At 37.1% G+C, this 20,676-nt stretch overlaps 1 protein-coding gene across 1 annotated transcript in view; it reads left to right on the top strand.

Moving 5' to 3' along the window:
- The window catches only part of LOC123549103 (CBY1-interacting BAR domain-containing protein 1-like), a 40,692-nt gene continuing 20,016 nt past the window's right edge, over positions 1–20,676 (top strand). Inside the window, exon 1 of the mRNA XM_045336911.2 lies at positions 1–77. Within this exon, the coding sequence (XP_045192846.2) occupies positions 46–77 (32 nt within the window). The 5' untranslated portion in view covers positions 1–45. The remainder of the gene's footprint in view (positions 78–20,676) is intronic.

The following is a 20,676-nucleotide window of genomic DNA, read 5'->3' as shown; positions in this document are numbered from 1 at the left end:
TTCCGGGCATTTTTTTTTTTGGACAACAACTACTTTTTTACGAAAATGAGCCGTTCAGGGGCTGAAATAAAAGACAGGTATGTAGATTGAACAAACATAAACGTATAACAAAACTAGATATTAGTAAAATGTATTTTGCTTTCATTTTGAAGATATTCTTCAAATCTGGAAACGATGTCGTGCTTAAACCTGTTCATTTTTTTATATTGACACCAATTTCATGTCTTAGGATGTATTAAGATACCATAAACCATGCCTGTTTTCACCACCTGTTTTTTTATGGGTAAATTCATAACTTCTTGTAGACTTTATCTCCCAATCAACTTCAGCAGGTAAAGAATTCTCGCATGTCCAATCCATTTTAAACATCTCCGATGAAATGACTTGTCAGAAATTATTACTGGCCGGGACAATCCGCATGACTGTCTTTCTGAAAATTTTCATTATCTGCAAAAAGGTTGTGCCAGATTTTTAGCTTGACTATTCGAAGAATAGGGGAGCTATCCTACTCGCCCCGGCGTTGGTGGGAGAGGGATAACGACAACAGGCCGCGCATGGTTGCAAAGTGCGCATGTGCAATTATCGTGTAAAAATAGCCCATCTAAAATTAGCCCGTACATGTAGGATCCCATTAGAAATATTTTTAGATAAATTGTCCGTTTCCGGTTTCGATCATCATGGAATGGGATAAGGAATTATTATATAAATTTTCATATCATTCTTTTACTGGCATGCAAACAGACACTCTGACATACATTTTAAATGTTTGCTTTTTATGTTAATTTTTCATATGTCATCAAATGAAAATTGAAGCTATCCTCTACTGACTAAATCAGTGTGTATGTAAAAAACATCATTGATTGAAAAGTATTTGATAGAAATTTAAAAAGCTGAATGTTTTTGAAAAGGTAATACATTATTATTCTGATTTATAGTAAAAAAAATATTGGGAAGTTTGTTTAGATGTGGATTTTAAACTAATAATGGAGAAATGACCAAAGCTATCCTGTACACCCTAAATCGGCGCATATGTAAACAATGGCTTGGAGAGAAAAAACACGTGAATCTCTTTTAAAAGCTGAATGTTTTGAAAAGAATAGCTGTTTTCTGTCTGATTTACAGAAAAAAACTACTAAATTTCATTTCTTTGAATTGGAGAAATGGAAAAATAAGTTAGCTATCTGCTATACCCTAAAGCACTGTAGAAAGTAAAGAAATTATTGTTAGAGTGCAATGTTCACTAGTGTCAGACTCGAAGCCGCACAAGTAATGAAGTATGTTGATAAGTGGTTTTAACTGCAATAGTGAATTGAAATGAAACTGCTATATAACATTTTATATAACAATTAGTAGAGTAAACATTCACCGACTGTTTTCAGAAGTATTCAGAAACAGTAAAGCCCTCAACAGACGGTAGGTTTTTGTTAATTTAACATTTAATTAAATCCTTTAAATCTTAACAATAAAATTTAACATGTACAGCCAAATATAACCATGTGTATGATTTCTTAAATCTTAAGTCTTGACTTACAAATAGGAACATGTTCTATTTCGTAAGTTTAGCCTTACGTACCACCCACGTTGACAAGCAACAAATTGGTAAATAATTAGTTGATAAGAGGCAGGTGAATTAAATTCCAGAAATAATTTCCCAAATAATAAACACAAATCTGAATATAAAATGGCTTCCAATGCATAATGGAAAAAGGGTGACACTAAAAAGTTAAATGATTTGTGCCGCGCCATGAGAAAACAAACACAGTGCGTTTCCGACCAGCATCCGTGCAGTCTGGTCCATGTTGTTCACTAACGGTTTCTCTAATTGCAATTGACTTTGAAAGGAAATATCATTGTTCACTATGTTAACTAGGTAAATCTCTGTGTTTTATATGGAAGTGGAATACTGTCTGTATTTGACAAATGTACACATTTAAAATTGTACATCTTTGAGATGATTAGTTTTGTACAACTAGAACCTACCGTCTGTTGAGGCCTTAAGTTAAGTGCAGACAAGCATGGTTTTGTATCAGTACTGTAAACAATGCCCTAAGTGTTCTCGTAGTTCGATAGCTACGGCTGGAGCATGGTATCTGTGAGTACCATAGATATCTCCGCATATTTTCGTACTTCAAAAGCATCAGCTGGAACATGGTATACATGAGTATTTTAGATAACAATGCTCTGACTGTTGTCCTGGTTAGATATTAACAGCTGGTGCATGGTATATATCATGGAAGTGACTAGGGGTCCAGTAACCGGACCTCTAGATAACCCATAGAAAGTCGTTCAGTGCGCGACATACGACATACGACATTCGAGAAAAGATGAATGTCGTGCAAAATAAGACATTCAATTTTTCTTTGTCAAAGTTCGAATGTCGTATGTCCAATGTTTTTTGCACGACATTCAACTTTTTTCAAATGTCGTATGTCGCGCACTGAACAACATTTAATTTTTTTTGTCAAAGTTCAAATGTCGTATGTCGCGCTATGGGTGACATTCAAATTTCGAAGGGTCGTCTGGGGTATGTTGCACACGGGAACGACATTCAATTTTTTTTGTCAAAGTTCGAATGTCTATGTCTAATGTCTTTTTTCTGCACGACATTTAAATTTTTCCGAATGTCCTATGTGCCCCACTGAACAACATTCAATATTTTTTTTTTGCAAAGTTAGAATGTCGTATGCCCAATGTCGCTTTTTGCACGACATTCAACTTTTTTCAAATGTCGTATGTCGAATGTCGTGCACTGAACGGCATTCAAATTTTTATGTCAAAGTTCGAATGTCTTATGTGCAATGTCGTTTTCTGCACGACATTCAACATTTTTTGAATGTCATATGTCGCACACTGAACGACATTCAATTTTTTTTGTCAAAGTTCGAATGTCATATGTTGTATGTCGCACACTGATCGACATTCAATTTTTTTTGTCAAAGTTCGAATGTCGTATGTCGCACACTGAACGACATTCAATTTTTTTTTGTCAAAGATCGAATGTCGTATGTCGCGCAATGGACGACATTCAAAATTTTCAAATGTCGTCTGTTGTATGTCGCACACTGAACGACATTCAATTTTTTTTTGTCAAAGTTCGAATGTCGTATGTCCAATGTCGTTTGTTGCACGACATTCATCTTTTTTCGAATGTCGTATGTCGTATGTCGCCCACTGAACGACATTAAATTTTTTTGTCAAAGTTCGAATGTCGTATGTCGCACAATGAATGACATTCAATTTTTTTTGTCAAAGTTCGAATCCGTATGTCCATTGTCGTTTTTTTGCACGACATTCAACTTTTCTCGAAGTCTTTATGTCGTTGTCATGCACTGAAGGGACTTCAATTTTTTTTTACAAAGATCGAATGCCGTATGTCGCGCAATGGATGACATTCAAAATTTTCGAATGTCGTATGTCGCGCAATGGACGACATTCAAATTTTCGAATGTCGTATGTCGGCACTGAACGACATCTTTTTTTTTTTCAAAGTTCGAATGTCGTATGTCCAATGTCTTTTTTTTGCATGACATTCACTTTTTTTCGAATGTGTATGCTTTATGTCGTGCACTGAACGACTTTCAAATTTTTTGGTCAAAGTTCGAATGTCGTATTTCGTATGTCGTGCAATGGATGACATTCAAAATTTTCGACTGTCGTATGTCGTATGTCTCGCAATGGACGACATTTCAAAATTTTCGAATGTGTATGTGTTTGTTTAGCCAACTTCACACAGTTGTCATAGGGTTGGATAGTTTTGTTAAAAGTGTACTTGTGACAGTTGGCATCCAATAAAATCAGCATTATTGAAATTTTTTCAGAGTACTAAGTGCACTTAACACATTTGAACCTTCGAATTATTTGCATTTTGTTGTATCCCAGATTGAGATAATATTTTAACTATAAAACCTATTTAATTTGTGAGAAGTCCTTTTATAGTCTTCCCATATTTATAACCACATTGTTGACTATAATATAACTAAATCATACCAAAAATATTTCCCATTCAATAAAAAGTTTAATGTGCCTAAAAATTTTCTTTTGCGTTTTGCCACTGTTTGAAAAAATGGACTTATACCGTTCTGGCTTTAACCCCCTTTATATCAGTATTACAGATAGACATGTTTGGCTGTTGCTGTGGGTCGGTAACAAAAGCTGGAAACATGGTTATATGAGTACTATGATAACCAGGCTCCGACTTTTACAATGGTTCGGAAATAACATCTACAGCATGATATATATGAGTACTATAGATAACCATACTCCGTCTTTTGTAATGGTTCGGTAATAGCATCTGCAGCATGGTATGATTCTGATACAGACAATGCTCCAGCTGTTGTAACACAACCATGACAACAGTTGGTGCCTAATTATCTTCCGTACTGAAACAGATGCTCCGGCTGTTGGTATCGGACCATGACAACAGTCAGAGCATGTTTATCTATAGTACTGATACAAACAATGATCTAATTGTTGTTAACAACCATGAGAAATAGTTGGGTCCTGAGTATCTATAGTACTGATCAGGAAAGTACTCTAGCTGTTGTTACACAAACATGACAACCATTTGGGCCAAGTTTTTCTTTAGTCTTGGTACAAACCATGGCTCTAGCTGTTGTTACACACCCCCGACCAAACAATTTGGTCCTGGGTTACTTTTAGTACTGAAGGAAACCATGCTCTAAACTGTTTTTACCGGTCAATGACAACAGGCGGAGCCTGGGTTTTTCTATTGTACTGATACAGAACATTTCTCTAGCTGTTGCTACCCGGCCCTGACAACAGCCGGAGCAGGTATTGTACTGATAAAAAACCATACTCTAGCTTGTTACACAACCACGACAATAGTGGGGACTGGTTATCTACAATACTGATACAGTTCAAGCTGTGCTGTTGTTTTCCGGACCATGACAACAGCGGAGAATGTTATATATAGTAATGATACATACCATTTCTCCAGCTGTTGTAACGCAACCTTAACAATTGTTGGGGCCTGTTTATCTATAGTACTAATACCCGACCATGCTCTACCCGTTCTTAAAACACCCCTGAGAACAGTTGGGGCCAGGTTATATTAAAACCTGACACAGACCATGCTCCGTCTATTTGTTCCCGGGCCATGACAACAGTCAGAGCATGTAGACCTATATTACGGATACAGATCATACTCGAACCCACATCGATCATGCTCTTACTGTTTGTACAAACCATGACAACCGTTGGGGCCTTTTTATCTAAAGTAGTGATGCAGAATATGCTCCACCTGTTGTAGCACAACCATGACAACAGTTGGGGCCTTGTTATCTATAGTGCTGGTATAGAAGATGCTCCTGTTGTAACAGAACCATGAAAACAGTTTGGCCCTGGTTACATTTAGTGCTCATACAAACCATGGCTAGCTGTTGTTACACAGCCATGAAAACAGTTTTGGGCCTGGTTATCTATAGTCTGATACAAAAAAGGCTCTGACTGTTTTTACCAGTCCATGACAACAGCCGGAGCATCTTTTTCTATTGTACTGATATAGACCCTTTCTCAATCTGTTGCTTCCAGGGCCATGACAACAGCCGTAACAGGTTATTGTACTGATACGAACCATCCTCTGGCTGTTGTAACACAACCATGAGGGAAGTTGTGTCCTAGGTATCTACAGTACTAATACAGACCATGCTATAGTGTTGTAACCGGCCATGACTACAGCCGGAGCATGTTCATCTATTGCGGATACAGACAATGCTCCAGATTGGGGTTTCCGGATCTGACAACAGCCGGAGCATGTTTATCTATAGTACTGATTACATATCATGCTCCAGCTGTTGTAACGCAACTTTGACAACAGCCGTTAGCAGGTTATTGTATGATATGGACCATCCTCGGCTGTTGTAACACACCATGAGGTAAGTTGGGTCCTAGGTATCTACAGTACTAATACAGACCAGGGTGTAGCTGTTGTAACCGGACCATGACAAAAAGCCGGAGCATGATCATCTATAGTATGTACAGACCATGCTCCAGCTGTTGTTTCCGGATCATGACAACGTCGGAGCATGTTTAATCTATAGTACTGATACATATCATGCTCCCGCTGTTGTAACGCAACCTTGACAATTGGTGGGGCCTTGTTTATCTATAGTACTAATACAGACCATGCTCTACTTTTTTACACAACCATGGGCATCAGTTAGGGCCAATTTTTCATTAGTACTGATACAGATTATGCTCCGGCTCTTGGTACCAGACCATGACCACAGTTAGAGCATGTTTCCTATAGACTTATACAGAACATGCTTAATGTTGTTACCCAACCCTGACAACAGTTGGGGGGCTGATTATCTATAGTACTGATACAAACAAATGCTTCAGCTGTTGTAACATAAACCATGACAACATTTGGGGTTCTGGTTATCTAAAGTAATGATGCAGACCAATGTAGCTGTTGCAACACAACCACGACAACAGTTGGGGCCTGGTATCTAGAGTACTGTAACAGACCATACTATAGCGGTTGTCACACAACCATGACAATAGTTGGGGCATTGTTATCTAAAGTATTGATACAGAACATGCTCCAGCTGTTGTAAAACAACCATGACAACAGCTGGGGCCAGGGTATCTAAAGTACTGATACAGACCATGATGTAGCTGTTGTAAAACAACCAAAACAAAAGTTTGGGCATGTTTATCTAAAGTTCTGATACAGACAATGTTCCTGCTGTTGTAACACAACCATGAAAGCATTTGGGCCTGGTTATATTTAGTACAGATACAGATCATGCTCTAGCTGTTGTTACACAACCATGAGAATAGTTTGGGCTTTGTTATCTACATTACTGATACAGACCATGCTGTAGCTGTTGTAACCGGACCATGACAACAGCTGGAGCATGTTCATCTATAGTACTGATACAGACCATGCTCTAGCTATTGTTACACAACCATGACAACAGTTGGGGCCTGTTTATCCATAGTACTAATACAGACCATGCTCCATCTGTTGTTACCGATCCATAACAACAGCCGGAGCATTTTATCTCATGCACTGATATAGACCATGCTCTAGCTGATGTTTCCGGATCATGACAAAGCGTAGCATGTTATCTATGTACTGATACAGACCATGCTCCAGTGTTGTTAACAACCCCTGACAACAGTTGGGGCCTGTTTATCGATAGTACTAATACAGACATGCTCCCTCTGTTGTTTCCGATCCATAAAACAGCCGGAGCATTTTATCTTATGCACTGATATAGACCATGGGTATAGCTGATGTTTCCGGATTTATAACAACAGCCGGAGCCATGTTTATGTATAGCACTGATACATATTATACTCCAGCTGGGTTTTAACGCAACCTTGACAATTGTTTGGGGGCCTGTTTATCTATAGTACTAGTACAGACCATGCTCTAGCTGTTGTTACACAACCATGACATCAGTTAGGGTCAGGTTATCGTAGTACTGATACCCGATTATGCTCCCGCTGTTTGGTACCAGACCATTACCACAGTCGAGCATGTTACCTATAGTACTTATACAGAACATGCTCTAACTGTTGTTACCCAACCATGGCAACAGTTGGGGTCTGGTTATCTATAGTATTGATGCAGACAATGGCAGCTGTTGTAACACAACCATGGGCAAAAATTTGGGATCAGGTTTTCAAAAATAATGGGTGCAGACCATGATGTTTTAGCCTGATTTATATTTAGTACGATACAGACCATGCTTAACTGTTGTTACGGTCAATGACAACAGGCGCAGCATATTTATATTGGAATGATATAGACTATGTTCTAGTATTGCTACCGGACCCAAAGACAATGACTGAGCAGGTTTATTATTGTACTGATACAGACCATGCTCTAGCTGTTGTAACACAACCATGAGAAAAGTTGGGACGTTGGTATCTATAGTACCGTTCAGACTATGCTCTAGCTGTTGTTTCATAACCATGAGAATAGTTTGGGCCTTGTTTACATTACTGATACAGACCATGCTTGTAGCTGTTGTAGCGGGACCATGACAACAGCCGGAGCATGTTCATCTATAGTACTATTACAGACAATGCTCCAGTTGTTGTTACTCAACCATGACAACAGTTGGGGCCTGTGTATTTTTAGTACTAATTACAGACCATGCCCCCATCTGTTGTTACCCGGGCCATGACATCAGTCGGAGCATGTTTATCTATTGTAATGATATAGACTATGCTCCCGCTGTTGCTACCGGTCAAAGACAACAGCCGGAGAAAGTGTTATTGTTGTACTGTTTATACCATACTCCAGCTGTTGCAACACAACAATGAAAACAGTTGGGGGGCTGGATATCTATAGTTTCTGATATAGACCATGCTCTAGCTGTTGTTACCGGTCAGTGAACCCAAAAGTCGCAGCATGTGTTCTATTGTAATGATACAGCCTATGCTCTAGCTGTTGCTACCGGACAATGACAGCAGCCCGGAGCAGGTTTATTATTGTGATGATACCGACCATGCTCTAGCTGTTGTAACACAACCATGACAACAGTTGGGCTAGTTTATTGTTAGTACAATACAGATTTTTCTCGGCTGTTGTTACCGGACCATGGCCACAGTCAGAGGGCCCGTTTACATGTAGTACTGCTACAGACCATGCCCTAATGCTGTTACACAATCATGAAACAGTTGGGGCTGGATTATCTATAGTACTGATACAGACCATGCGTAGCTTTTGTAACTCAACCATGACAACAGTTTGGGTTCTGGTTATCTAAGTAATGATGCAGACTATGCTGTACCTGTTGTAACACAACCATGACAATAATTGGGGTCTGGGTATCTAAAGTAGTACAGACCATGATGTAGCTGCTGTAACACAACCATGACAAAAGTTTGGGCATGGTTATCTAAAGTACTGATACAAAATAATGTTCCAGTGTTGTAACACAATCATGAAAGCAGTTGGGACCTGGTTATATTTAGTACAGATACAGATCATGCTCTAGCTGTTGTTACAAACCATGACAACAGTTGGGGCCTTGTTTCTATAGTACTGATACAAACCATGCTCTGTCTGTTGTAACCGAACCATGACAACAGCTGGAGCATTTTATCTATTGTACTGATTTATATATACTCCAGCTGTTGTAACACAACCCTGAAAACAGTTGGGGCTGGTTATCTATTAGTACTGATACAGACCAAAGCTCTAGCTGTTGTTACCGGTCAATGACAACAGCCGCGCATGTTATCTATTGTAATGATATAGATATGCTCTAGCTGTTGCTACCGGTCAATGACAACAGCCGCAGCAGGTTTATCTTTTGTACTGATACAGACCATGCTCTAGCTGTTGTAACACAACCATAAGAAAAGTTTGATCGTTCGTATTAGAGTACTTTAATACAGACCATGCTCTAGCCTTTGTTACACAACCATGACAACAGTTGAGGCCTTGTTTTCTATAGTACTTATACACACCATGCTCTAATGTTGTTACACTTTCCCTGACAACAGTTGGGGCCTGGTTATCTATAGTACTTGTACAACCTACTTTAGCTGTTGTTCCGGATCATGACATCAGTTGGAGCCCTTTTTATCTGTATTTATGATCAAAATCTTGCTCTGACCACGGCAACAGTGGGTGCATGGCTAAAGTAATTTCAGAACAGTCAAAAAGTTTGTAGAAAAAAAAGATGCCAAATATGATCAAATTCTGCACAAATTAACTTTTGTGTATACCATTCGAATAGCACTAATATTTCAAATGGTGCGTGTCGTAGAAAGAATTGTGAGAGAGTTATCTTCAAGTATATGTCAAATATTGAAGCAGCCATTTCAATGTATGTTGCCACAAAAAGTTTAATTATGATTACCGTGTTTTTTGCCTCGTAAGTGGCTTATAGGCTGTCCATGGGGATATGTCACTGGGTGAGAAAAATGTACAGCGTGACCCGGACTCGAACACGGGGCCTTTTGCTTAAGGACGAAAATCTTTTGACAGAGCTACCCGATCCCCTTTAAAATTTTATCCACTTCAAACATAGTTTGAATTTTAGAGAACGGCATTCATTTTTCTCGTTAGTTATCACAAGGGCAGTGACTGTGAAAGGCTGCAAAACTCTAAAAGGGTAGTAAGATTAGAATTTTAATCAAATAAACATCACAATTAGGTTAGAAAGGGGAGCGGTGGTCTAGTGGATAAGGTGTCGTCCGCTCAATCCCGGGGTCGTGGGTTCGAGCCCCACTGGGGTTTACGACCATGACTTCTCTATGACACCCGTATGGGTTTTTTCCCGGAAGCGGACTCGAGAAATGGTTCCAATAAGCTTGAAGCTTCATCACAATCGAGCTAAAATTAATTAGGTTTAGGAAATACATGCTGTTTTGCTTCCTTGGGAAGGGGCATGTCTAACTAACAATTTTAACTTGAAAAACAATGATGTCTACAAAAGGAAACACAAAGTTAAGGGAGTTTTGTTGCATATGTTTTATATTGAAACATTATTTTAAATGTTCTGCTGGCGATTTTTGTTTATTTGTATATCTGTCTACTTGCTTTACATGAATTTTAAAAATTTTGAACCATACCTCAAACTTACTATTTCAAGGTAATTAGTTATTTTGAACAAAATTGCATTAAACGTGGCAGTTTCGTGGTTGTAAGGTAACCTATTTTATAAGAAAAAATATACGAATTCAAATTGCACTAAACCACTTCCAGTTAAATGAAACTACTACATCGTTTTTCATCCGCAGCGGTCCACTTTATAGTTTTCAAGCCCACATAAGGGGAAATTAAAATGAGACATATCCGGCTAATAATCATTTTTTTTGTATTTTTACATAACCCTTGACAACCTTGCTAAGTCATACTGTACGGTAGGATACGTCACAAATGGAACTTAAATGATATGTAAATATTGGAATTTCCGACGTCTATAAAAAGTAACTAATTGACGCATGCGCATTTTGCAACCATGCGCGGCCTGTTGTCGTTATCCCTCTCCCGTGAGCATTAGCGTGAGCGTCACACAAATGTTGAAGTTTGCGTACCACCCCAAATATTTTCAAAGTCCATTGAGACATTGCTTTCATATTTTGCATACTTGTTTACCATCATGACCCCAGGCTGTAAAAAGGAGGAGGCAACTCTATCAAGCATTTTGACTGAATTATGGCCCCTTTTTCAACTTAGAATAAATGTTAAATTTTGTGTACCACCCCAAATATTTTCAAAGTCCATTGAGATATTGCTTTCATATTTTGCATACTTAATAACCATCATGACCCCAGTCTGTAAAAAGGAGGAGGCAACTCTATCAAGCATTTTGACTAAATTATGGCCCCTTTTCGACTTAGAATCTTTCGACTGACAGCTCTTGTTTCATTATTTACATGCCGATCTTGCCAATTATTTTCAAAACTCGTGCCTGGAAAATCAAGCCTGTTAAGAATTGTCTGCAAGTACGGACCTCCTTTTTCCATATATATTAACTTACTGGTACTGATGATAAACCTGAACAGATGATAAAGTTGACCACCTTGGAAATATTCGATTGCAATCAGTTATTTATAAAATTGAACACACCATCTAATAGTTTCCACTCACAACACCACCTGGTGTAAACAAAAACAAAATTTGTAAATATTCTGTATAAATAAGTGACTTACATTTATCTGTTTAAAAAATATTTATCCAAAATTACTGGGGATCATGAGGGTGTTTTTTTGCGCATGCTCGCTGTCGACACAGGAAGGCCTGACATTGGGTCACTTTCCTTTACTTGATCAGGAATGACAGTTGCAGCTTTTTGGGGAAAGTTTCAAGATAATACTACGAAGAATAAATAAAGAATCAATAAATTATATTTGAAATTATCTGAGAAAATACAAAACAGTCAAATTTATAAAAACAAACTTTCTGATATGGAAAGTTATATGGAACCCACTTAATGACATATTGTCATTTAACTGGATCAGAACAATTTGTTTCATAACTAATTAGCAAACATGAGCTGAAGGAATTGTTTATGAAATCTTCACTTGTTTCTCATACACAGTCAGTGAATTTAATATTTTCATTTGTAACAAAATTGAAGAGGTAAAGAACCCACAGTGTTTTTAGAAAAAGAGATCCATACTCCTAGAAATCCCTAACATGGTTGTCTAGTGGTAAGGAGATCTGTACCTCTAGAATCAGATTGCCATGACAGTCATGCTAACAGACACTTCCATTATCATTACAGCAAACTTGGTCTGTAGCATCCTTGCAAGGTTGTTCAAATGGTTCTGCTTGGTTCCTTTAAGGGACCACTAGAGCTAAAAAAATCTGACCTTCATATAAAGGAAAAAAAAATCTTGGGAAGTCCCGGCAGAAGTTCAGAGGGTCACCCGCTAAATGAGCGAAAATACTTGCATCCCTCTGGCTCCATATATTGTTCCTGAATAGTGATATATTTATGGTTTACAGTGATGGTACATGAATTAAGAAAAAACCTCAGGAGGACAGGCTAGGCATCTGGCTACTGTATAGTAAGACACAAATGGGCGAGGGTACCAGCATATCCCAAGGGATTCTGGAAATGTTATAGTACTCATTGAACAATTACATGCGCTAACGCTTATCTAGCAGGAAATGTGTAAAAACTGATAAATGAATATATTTGCCCTCAGTGTAGTTAACTTTCCATGAAATGCGCGGGAATGTCTGTGTTATTTTATCACACTGAAATCATTTTCCTTTGAATAATCTGTTTTGGGGCTGCAATATATTTATGCTTTGCCACAGAATGTGCATAATTATGTAAAAAGGTGTTTTAACATCACATGAGCATGAGATTCAGAATCTCTCTGTTAACACACATTTACTGTCCCCAGAAAAGTGACAAGAACAGAAGTTTTATCCTAGAATTATCAAATTAAAATATTCAATATTCTCTTAAATAGGTTAAGGTAGGTATTTTGGTGACATTTTTTAGCTCACCTGTCACATAGTGACAAGGTTAGCTTTTGTGATCATCCGTCGTCAGTCCGTCCGTGCATCAGCAATTTCTTGTCTGCACGATAGTGGTTTCATTTATGATTTTATTTTAACCAAACTTGCACACAACTTGTATCACCATAAGATCTTAGTTCTTTTCTTGAAATGGCCAGATCCCATTATGGATTCCAGAGTTATGGCCCCTGAAAGGGCCAAAATTAGATATTTTGACCTTGTCTGCACAATAGTAGCTTTATTTATAATTTGATATTTACCAAACTTGCACACAACTTGTATAACCATAAGGTCTTGGTTCCTTTCTTGAACTGGCCAGATTCCATTATGGGTTCCAGAGTTATGGCCCCTGTAAGGGCCAGAATTAGCTATTTTGACATTGGCTGCACTACAGCAGCTTCATTTATGTTTTAATTTTAACCAAACTTGCACACAACTTGTATCATCATAAGATCTTGGTTCCTTTTTTGAACTAGCCAGATTTTTTTATGGGTTCCAGAGTGATGGCCCCTGAAAGGGCCAGAATTAGCTATTTTGACCTTGTCTGCACAATAGCAGCTTCATTTATGATTTGAATTTAATCAAACTTGCACAAAACTTGTGTCACCATAAGATCTCGGTTCCTATTTTGAACCAGCCAGATCCTTTAATGGGTATCACCACATGATCTTGGTTCCTTTCTGGAACTGGCCAGATTCCATTATGGGTTGCAGAATTATGGCCCCTTAAAGGTCCAAGATTTGCTATTTTGGCTTTCGAAGCCATATAGAGACTTCATTTATGGAGTGATTTGATACAAACTTCCAAAATATCTTCAACAACAATAAATCTTGGATTCCATGATGAATCTGTCAGATCCAGTGGTAGGTTCCAGAGTTATTTTATATCTAATTACCTCCCCTAATTGTAATCAAAATGGATTTATATCAGTAAGTACTTATAGGACTCAAATTACTTCCCTTTATTTCAAATTAAAGTGGGTATATCTCCATAACTAATGAAGATACTGATCTGAAATTTCATTTATGTCAACAGATGGACTTGGACAATCAGTGAAGATACATATTGACTGAATTTATGACAAATTACCTCCCTTTATTTTTTATCTAAATGAATACACCTTAGCAGCTTCTAATGAGATTGGTTTGAAACATTTATGTCTTCCATGGTAAGAAATAGTCATATTACATAACTCTTGATTGAACATTTATCAATATGAATACTTCACTAATATATTGTTGAATAGGCTTGTACTTTGAATCTTCTACATGCATATACCAATGCATGATTACCTCCCTGATTTTAAGGACGCTCGCTACAGTTTCGTACTTATTTCTCAATAATAGATTTTGATGAAATGTTTTGTATTAAAAGATCATGTTATGATGTATTGAAAAATGAAATTAAAAACTAGGCCACCAGCTTTGTTTCATTTTAATTTGCCCCTAGATATGGTGCTATTTTTAACATTTTCAAAATTTCTGTAATCCTAAAATATATTTCAGTAAAGTACAATAATCAGCACAAATTTGATATCTAAGCATTTTTATAACGGAAAACAATATATCTATTTGAAACATGCTCAGAGAAATCAAAAGAAAATGATTTTGTAAAGAAAGGAATACTTGTTCAGCAGACCCAAGGGCTATTTTTGTCAATTTTAAGTCGGTGCTTCTGCTATTTTATCGAGTTTCACGTAATAGAATTTAATCAAACTCTGCACATACCTTTGGTAATGTCTACCTAATCTAAAGCAAACAGAAAAATTGATAGATCACCATATTAGATTTCGCTTAAATCAAATTACGAGGTGGGGTGTGGCGGGCATTTATACAACGCAGGTTGGTAGGAAATATGCTTTCAGTGTTTGAGCAAATGATTTAGAGATACATGTATATCAAATTATCAAATGGCAGATTTTTTAATAAGCGGATTTTAAGGTGTTTCTGAAGCATTTTGATGTCATAGAATGATGAAAGTTTCCCCCTTTCTCCGTACAAAACCTATAGTTTACGAATACGGATGTACGGTATGGGTACGGTATGGATTTAGAAACAGCTGTGACTCAATGCAGAGTTGGAGCGCTGGTATAAATTTCAGACTCCAGTATATGTCGGATAGATGCAATTTGAACTAAATGTACTTTAAATGTATATATTTTGTAACCATGGTGATACTTACCCTAACATTAAGTCAGTATATTATACATATTTTACATTAAATGCATGCGAACATACAATAATTTGCGAATTTTTGCCGTACGCGACATTTAATAATCACTTCCGGGCATGCGCAGAAAACCGCTCCAACTCTGTAGTGAGCTACATCGATTAGAAACACAACCAAATTGGCATGGTGTTGGGGTAAATATCGACCCGTCCGGAAAAACTGTAGCGAGTGCCTTTAATAACAAGAAATATCTTTAAAAATGATGGTCGGCGAATTGTAATAAGGAAAGAAGTTTATGAATTTTTATGCCCCCGAAGGGAGGCATATAGTTTTTGAACCGTCTGTCTGTCAGTCTGTCGGTCTGTCCGCAATTTTGTGTCCGGTCCATATCTTTGTCATCGATTGATGGATTTTCAAATAACTTGGCATGAATGTGTACCACAGTAAGACGACGTGCAGAGCGCAAGACCCAGGTCCGTAACTCAAAGGTCAAGGTCACACTTAGACGTTAAAGGATAGTGCATTGATGGGCATGTCCGGTCCATATCTTTGTCATCGATGGAGGGATTTTCAAATAACTTGGCATGAATGTGTACCACAGTAAGACGACGTGCAGTGCACAAGACCCAGGTCCGTAGCTCAAAGGTCAAGGTCACACTTAGACGTTAAAGATCATTTTTCATGATAGTGTATTGATGGGCATGTCCGGTCCATATCTTTGTCATTCATGCACGGATTTTAAAATAACTATGCATGAATGTGTGACACAGTAAGACGATGTGTCCCACGCAAGACCCAGCTCCGTAGGTCAAAGGTCCTAAACTCTAACATCGGCCATAACTATTCATTCAAAGTGCCATTGGGGGCATGTGTCATCCTACGGAGACAGCTCTTGTTCATCTAACATTCATCTTTCATCTAACATTTTTCAAATTGCAAAACTAAACACCGCATTTTAACAATTTAAATGGTTCTCTTTTAATTTTTCGCAAAGGTTTCGTAGGGTTGCAATTTTGTTTCGTTTATCCATAGACGAATAATTACAGCAGTAGTTTGATGAAGATTAATGAAGCAGTTCATCAGAAGAGGTCATTAAACGTGTTTATATTTTTAGCTAAATTGGTCCCTATCCCCATTTGTAACAAAATAGCAGGAGACCTTATGATATTGTTACACATCGAGTTTGATAAAAATCCATTACATTTTAGTGGTTAATGCGAAGAAAGGCATATCCACTTTTAGCTATAGTGGTCCCTAATAGGGCCCAAGTTCCTATATAAATAAATTTGGAAGAGGACCTTATAATGATGCTCCAGACCAAGTATGACAAAGATCCACCAAGCTGTTCATGAGACGCTGTATAAAGGCATTTCTAGTTTTAGCTCTAGCAGCCCCTAAAAGGGGTTAAATGTCCCAGCTGAACAAAGTTGGCTGCGGGCCTAATAAAGTTTGATTAGAATACATGAGAAAAAAACAATTAAAGGATTTTTTTATTTATTATTTTTATTAGCTCATCTGATTTTTTGAAAAAAAATGATGAGTTATTGTCATCACTTGAGCGGTTGTCGGCGTCGGCGTCGGCGTTGCCTGGTTAAGTTTTATGTTTAGGTCAGCTTTTCTCCTAAACTATCAAAGCTATTGCTTTGAAACTTGGAATACTTGTTCACCATCATAAGCTGACCCTGTATAGCAAGAAACATAACTCCATCTTGCTTTTTGCAAGATTTATGGCCCCTTTTGTACTTAGAAAATATCAGATTTCTTGGTTAAGTTTTATGTTTAGGTCAACTTTTCTCCTAAACTATCAAAGCTATTGCTTTGAAACTTGGAATACTTGTTCACCATCATAAGCAGACCCTGTACATCAAGAAACATAACTCCATCTTGCTTTTTGCAAGATTTATTGCCCCTTTTGGACTTAGAAAATCAGTTTTCTTGGTTAAGTTTTATGTTTAGGTCAGCTTTTATCCTATACTATCAAAGCTATTGCTTTAAAACTTGCAACACTTGTTCACCATCATAAGTTGACCCTGTATAGCAAGAAACATAACTCCGTCCTGCTTTTTGCAAGATTTATGGCCCCTTTTGGACTTAGAAAATATCAGATTTCTTGGTTAAGTTTTATGTTTAGGTCAACTTTTTCTCTTAAACTATCAAAGCTATTGCTTTGAAACTTGCAACACTTGTTCACCATCATAAGCTGACCCTGTACAGCAAGCAACATAACTCCATCCTGCTTTTTGCAATAATTATTGCCCCTTTTGGACTTAGAAAATCATTTTCTTGGTTGAGTATTATGTTTAAGTCAACTTTTCTCATAAACTATCAAAGCTATTGCTTTAAAACTTGCAACAGTTTTTCACCATCATAAGTGGACACTGTACATCAAGAAACATAACTCTATCCTGCTTTTTGCAAGAATGATGGCCCTTTTTAGACTTAGAAAATCATGGGTAGGACAATATTTCTATTACACAAAAAAAATCAGATGAGCGTCAGCACCCGCAAGGCGGTGCTCTTGTTTATTTCTAAAATAGGCCAACTGATCCCGCTTTAACAAATGCATATTTGCTATTCATGAATTGTTGGACAATGACGTCACACCTATAAAAAAGTGAAGGTCAAGCAAAACGTACAATTGTAATTATTTCAATATTTCTGATTCATAAGCAAAGTTTGACCGTAGTCATATCACATAGATAAACTGTATGCAGTGTACCTTCATTTCAGTGTAATGAGATTCAGTCATTATATAGCATGTATATAATAAAACAGATTTCAGCTGAGTTCAATATTTGCATATCATACTAAAGAAAAATATTCATATATAATAAATCAGTTAAATAATTTATAACAAATATATCAAAGCAAACAAGTACTCATTTTAATATGCAATCTAAATAAGTCACAAAAGCAAGAAACCTTTTCATATACAAACGACAATTGTAACAAGGAAAATCTTTTAAAAAGCACTTCTCTACATAAAAGACTCTTATCACACCCTTATTCATGTGATACGCAGACCGTATTCAGCTCTTTCTTTAATTTGATATATGCTGGTATTTGAACAGGTTTTTATCATATTTATTAAACTTACTTATCATTTTGAGATATATCAATATTCTTGCTAAGGCCATATCAAATTGATTAATAGTTCTTCGGAAAATGTTCAAAAAAAAATTGGAGCGGGCAAGCGAATTTTTTTTTTTTTCTCAATTTTGATTTTTTCAGAGGCGGGTACATTTTACATGGAGCGAGCGGGCTTTTTTAAAAAAATTTTTTCCAAGCTTGGACCCTTGAGGAGGCGGTTATGATTATACATGAAGTAACATTTCTTTAGAAATAACACAGAAATCAAACATTTACAGTGTGGGTAACACAGTATATAGCTTTTCTATTATGTTTTAAAGACTACATGAATGATTTTGCAAATAAATTCTTGCCAAACCTCACTGAATCACTTTGTTTTTTTTTAGTTATAATTTCTAAGGGATGAGTGTCTTATTTTTAATTTTGATTTTTCTACATTAATCTGAAGGCCTGCCTATTTAACGGCGCAGCATGAGGAATATTTAAGACAAAACAGGCACATGTGTGGAATAACATTTCTTCTGAAACACAGTTAGATGGCTTCGGCACATGAACAACTTTATGCCCCTAGTGGAACTCCAACCCATAGAGGTGAAGGGAAGTAATAAACCACTTGACCAGAGAGACCAAACAGGGTTGGTTATACAGATGCTTTGGCATTGCTCGAATCCCTTTGGAATAATTTCTTAACAGATCAGGCTAGCTTATGTTTTTGTGGTGGAGATTAATTTCAGGCAAAAATGATAACAAGACTGACAAAGAATGATCCCAATATGGCCACCCTTAAAGTGTTATATGGCCAACCTTAAAGTGTTGTTTGTTTTGCTTTGACTGAACTAGAAATATAGAGTTGGGGAGGTCTGTTTTTTTTTTCAGTTTTTTTTCCGTTCTATCAATTCACAGCCAAGTAATAGACAAACAGGCAAAATTGGGGTTACAAAAGGACAGATTTTACATCTACACTACTTATTTGAAAAGCTAAACAATTTTTAAATTGACTAAATGCGTTTCGATAGAATATCTGACTGCTGTACTAAAGAAGTTACGTTCAAAAAGATTTGGGCCTAGACAATGTGATAGGTCGGTCAGGATCTGTGAACAAACATTTTTTTAAGATAGTAGTCGGCCTCAGCTTTGGGCTCTAGATATAACATACTGAACTAAACAACTGATAACAAATGGTTTGAAAATGATATCTGAACAATATTTCCAAATATTTTTAACTACATCCCCGTGCACGTCTTACAAGTCGGGCTTCGTTCCTTTCACTGTATTGAACAAAAGTAGAACGTGCCTACTTCATTACCTACCGACACATCGAAGGCCATGTGTGGCACTAGCACAGACACTCCAGATTTAAAACAAATGATGAACAACACCATAACTCCTGACTTTTTTGAGTTTTGGTCATCAGTAACATGTATTACGGACGCATGAAATCCGATCAATATCACTTTGACGCATTAAAACAGCGATAAAACCTGCTTTGCCGTTATTATTCCGGACCGCGTAATCGGGAAAAAAAGTAATTTTTTTTGGAGATTTTTATGTACGTGCGGGCGGGTGATTTTTTTTTTTTTCTCGGGAATGAAATTATTGATGCGGTAGTTCCGACGAATGACATATCAATTTGGTATGGCCTAAATATAGTGAGCCAAAGTTAGCTTTAAAACTGTGAACAGCGTCGTTTAGGATAAACGCTTTGTCTACATTTCACTCAGAACAATCAACAGAGTGAAAGAAATTGACAATCTCGTCCAATAAGGCAAAGTGTTGCATAAATCTTCCATTTTGATAAATTATCTATAATGCGTTATCAATTAGTTTGATTTTCATCCTGAAGTCACGTGGCATAGGTAACGAAAACGAATTTAGACGGCCTCGCCGAAAAATGGATTTATATCGGTAAATATTTATAGAACTCATTTGAAATTTCATTATTGTCTTAAGTTGGACTGAGGCAATCAGGGTAGATATGGACTGATTTTATGTCAAATTACCTCCCTTTGTTTCAAATTAAAATGGGTGTATCTCAATAACCAGTGAAGATACTGATTTGATATGTCATTTGTGCCATCAGATGGACTCTGACAATCAGGGTAGATAACTTTTGACTGAATTTATGACAAATTACCTCCCTTTATTTTATGTAAACGAATATATCTCAGCATCATGACTCATCTAATGAGATTGGTTTTAAATGTTATTTAAGTCTTCCAGGGTAAGGAATAGTCATGTTAGTACAAAAATGCAGCATTTTAGCCTAGGACCCTCAAACTTGGTATGGAAATTGGCCGTGACTAGGTCATAAGGGACTGTTACAAGAAAATGTTTATCCTGATGATATTTAATGTGTATGCCTATGTGCTCTATGTCAAAACTTGATCATATCATTTTGAGCAATGGTACTCAGGTGAGCAATACAGGGTCATCATGGCCCTCTTGTT

The sequence above is a fragment of the Mercenaria mercenaria genome, chromosome 6 (genome assembly GCF_021730395.1).
Source record: "Mercenaria mercenaria strain notata chromosome 6, MADL_Memer_1, whole genome shotgun sequence".
In the NCBI taxonomy this organism is placed as follows: Eukaryota; Metazoa; Mollusca; class Bivalvia; order Venerida; family Veneridae; genus Mercenaria; species Mercenaria mercenaria.
This window is presented reverse-complemented; position numbering and strand designations above follow the sequence as displayed.